Raw genomic sequence first — 2500 nt, forward strand, 5'->3', positions numbered from 1 at the left:
CGCCACAGGAACTGGTATATGATCTTTTAAAAGTAGAGGATCTGATTTTTAAAAATAAAAAGAGTACTTGCCGTAAAGGACACGCCTATCCTGAGCTTCGTATAGGAAAACGGGGGCATTACACGAGTCGTAGTCGTGATTCTTGAGGAGAGAACAGTTAATGCGCCCCCTTTTTGCTTCTCTATGAAGGACGATATCCACATGATTTAATCACATTCTCAGGTCACTGGAGCTTTATATGGGCATACTGAAAAGGTCCCTAACAGGCAAGTTCTTGTAACTCTGACCTTGCGAACGCGAGCTCCTGAGATCTCAATTACTTCTGTGCTCAGTGTTTGGTGTAGAGGTACCGCCACGCTACCTGTACGCCCAAGACCAAGTGCAGAATTTGCAATAGGGAAACATCACCCAAGTACGGCTCTATCCAATCCTTTCTCATGCACAAGAAAAAAGAAAGCAAGAATCTCCTTGCCTCTTTGAACTATATTTACCCCTATGACAACAAAACTGAACTATGTCACGCAAACACACCCATGTACAATATCAAGTAAATAAATATAACGTGTTAAGGCAGATAATGTAAACGATTAGAATACATTTATGACATATCCTCAACAAACTGAAATCTAGTGGAAGAAAAAAAAATCATAATCAAATAAAAATAACTTTTAATCCAATTTTTAAATTCACATATAGTACAAAATATAAGTACAAAATGCAACACAAAAAGTATTCCAGCAAGTCGTGTCATGGTAACAGCCACCACAAGCAGTGACGTTTAAAAGTTACATGCAGTAAGGAGTACACTGATTTCAAATTTCGTTTAAAATGAAATGTACTTGAACCTGCCAACACATGGCATTATCAATCATGATACATAAAAAGACCATTCCCTACTGGGTAAGCCGCATGGAACAATAGAAACCTTTACAATATGGATCTTTAAAGAACCAAACCATATACATATTACATCTTCATAAGATATACACTATTTCCAACCTTAATTCCAAATATGAAATACTATCAATAATTCCTTGGCTCCATGATGACTATTTTGCTATGCGACGTAATAAAATACATTTGCAGTTATTCTTTTCTTTATCAAACCATCCGCACACAAACTGATACTGGCAAAATATGAACTACAGCAGTCCATGAAATAAAAAATGGCATATCTTGATATTTGCATTTAATCATAGTTTGATCATTAAAAATACATAATCAACATAGCATTTATGTATGCTTATGGTATGTCCTCTGAAAAGTGTTTAACAAAAAGAAACTACAATGCCATACAAAGAAAACAGTGTTCCTGGTTGTAAGATTTTGTTTATTTTGTTTATGGCACTATGTTTTCAGCAAAAATAAGCAATACAATATCATGAAATGAAAACATTACATCCAATTCATGATCTACATTTTCTGACAGTGTATATGAATATTTTATTACTAATTAAATACTTACAAAACAATTAAGCATATTATTACGATTACTAGAAAACACCCAAATTATCCCCAATTTTCCAAGATATGTTCAGATTTCCCTGTCTGGGAATGAAAAGACTCCATTGGCAGTTATTGTTAACAGAAATCCATTCAAAAACCGCGATAAAAGCCAGGGCAGTCAACCTACATTTTCGGAGCTGTCCGAGTCTTTTGGGTTTGGAGGCATTACTGGATCGCCCCAGTAATCAAAAACTGTTAGTGAAGGCTGTTCTTCTACGATACGCTGTAGGATAGTGTCATTGATAGTATTGCACTGTTCCAAGTCCAGAATGAGCAGATCTGGCAGTGCAGTTTGAACGTTAACGAAGGAAGTACCAGTGAGTTGAACCAGGCCCACTAAATCTAGCACTCGCAGCCGTGAGCAATTGGATACTAAGGCAGTCATGCCCACATCAGTTATATCCCAACACCAATGCAGGACAACATTCGTAAGACGTGGACACTTCTCCGCTACTGCAAATAAGACATCATCGTTCATTGAGCTGCATTCTCCTAAGTTCAAGTGAGTCAGGTTTGACAGGTGGCCACTGCTAAAGAAACTTTGTAAGCCTTTTGAAGTCAGGTGGACGCCCTTGCGTAGCTTCATCCACGTCAGTTCACAGAGTCCAGTAATACCAGACAGCCCAACATCTGTCATTTGCTCGCAGAATGAAACTCCGAGCATTTTGAGGTGTTTACAAGCTGCCAGGGAAGTGTACGAAGCATCAGTCAGATTTTCTCCGTCCAAGAACAAAAACTTTAGAGAGGGACCAACTTCCTGTGTTAGGCATACTACGGAATAGTCATAAATTTTAGTAATGCCGTCTATGTTTAAGTATTCTAACTGGCGACACTGTTTAGCTATTGCAACAAGGCCCGAGTTATCCAAGAACTGACAGTGTGACAAATTCAAGTGCCTTAGGTTATGAAACTCTGCAATTGCAAAATAACATTCGCTGCAACTGATTCGAGAGCCTTCTGCATTAAAATGCCTGATATCCGGACAGTTCTCCAC

The 2500-nt window shown here is 38.2% G+C and overlaps 2 protein-coding genes across 5 annotated transcripts in view; both read right to left on the reverse strand.

Annotated features, from left to right (window-relative positions):
- Positions 1 to 2500, reverse strand: part of LOC125041730 (lysine-specific demethylase 8-like) — an 84375-nt gene that overhangs the window by 13241 nt on the left and 68634 nt on the right. The gene's annotated exons all lie outside the window — the stretch shown is intronic.
- Positions 652 to 2500, reverse strand: part of LOC125041731 (F-box/LRR-repeat protein 20-like) — a 40856-nt gene continuing 39007 nt past the window's right edge. For all 4 annotated transcript variants that reach the window (XM_047636977.1, XM_047636980.1, XM_047636976.1 and 1 more), the window contains one exon: positions 652 to 2500. This exon is cut by the window's right edge and continues 992 nt beyond it. In XM_047636977.1, coding sequence (XP_047492933.1) covers positions 1625 to 2500 — 876 coding nt within the window. In that variant the 3' untranslated portion in view covers positions 652 to 1624.

This window comes from Penaeus chinensis, chromosome 31 (genome assembly GCF_019202785.1).
Source record: "Penaeus chinensis breed Huanghai No. 1 chromosome 31, ASM1920278v2, whole genome shotgun sequence".
Lineage (NCBI taxonomy): Eukaryota > Metazoa > Arthropoda > Malacostraca > Decapoda > Penaeidae > Penaeus > Penaeus chinensis.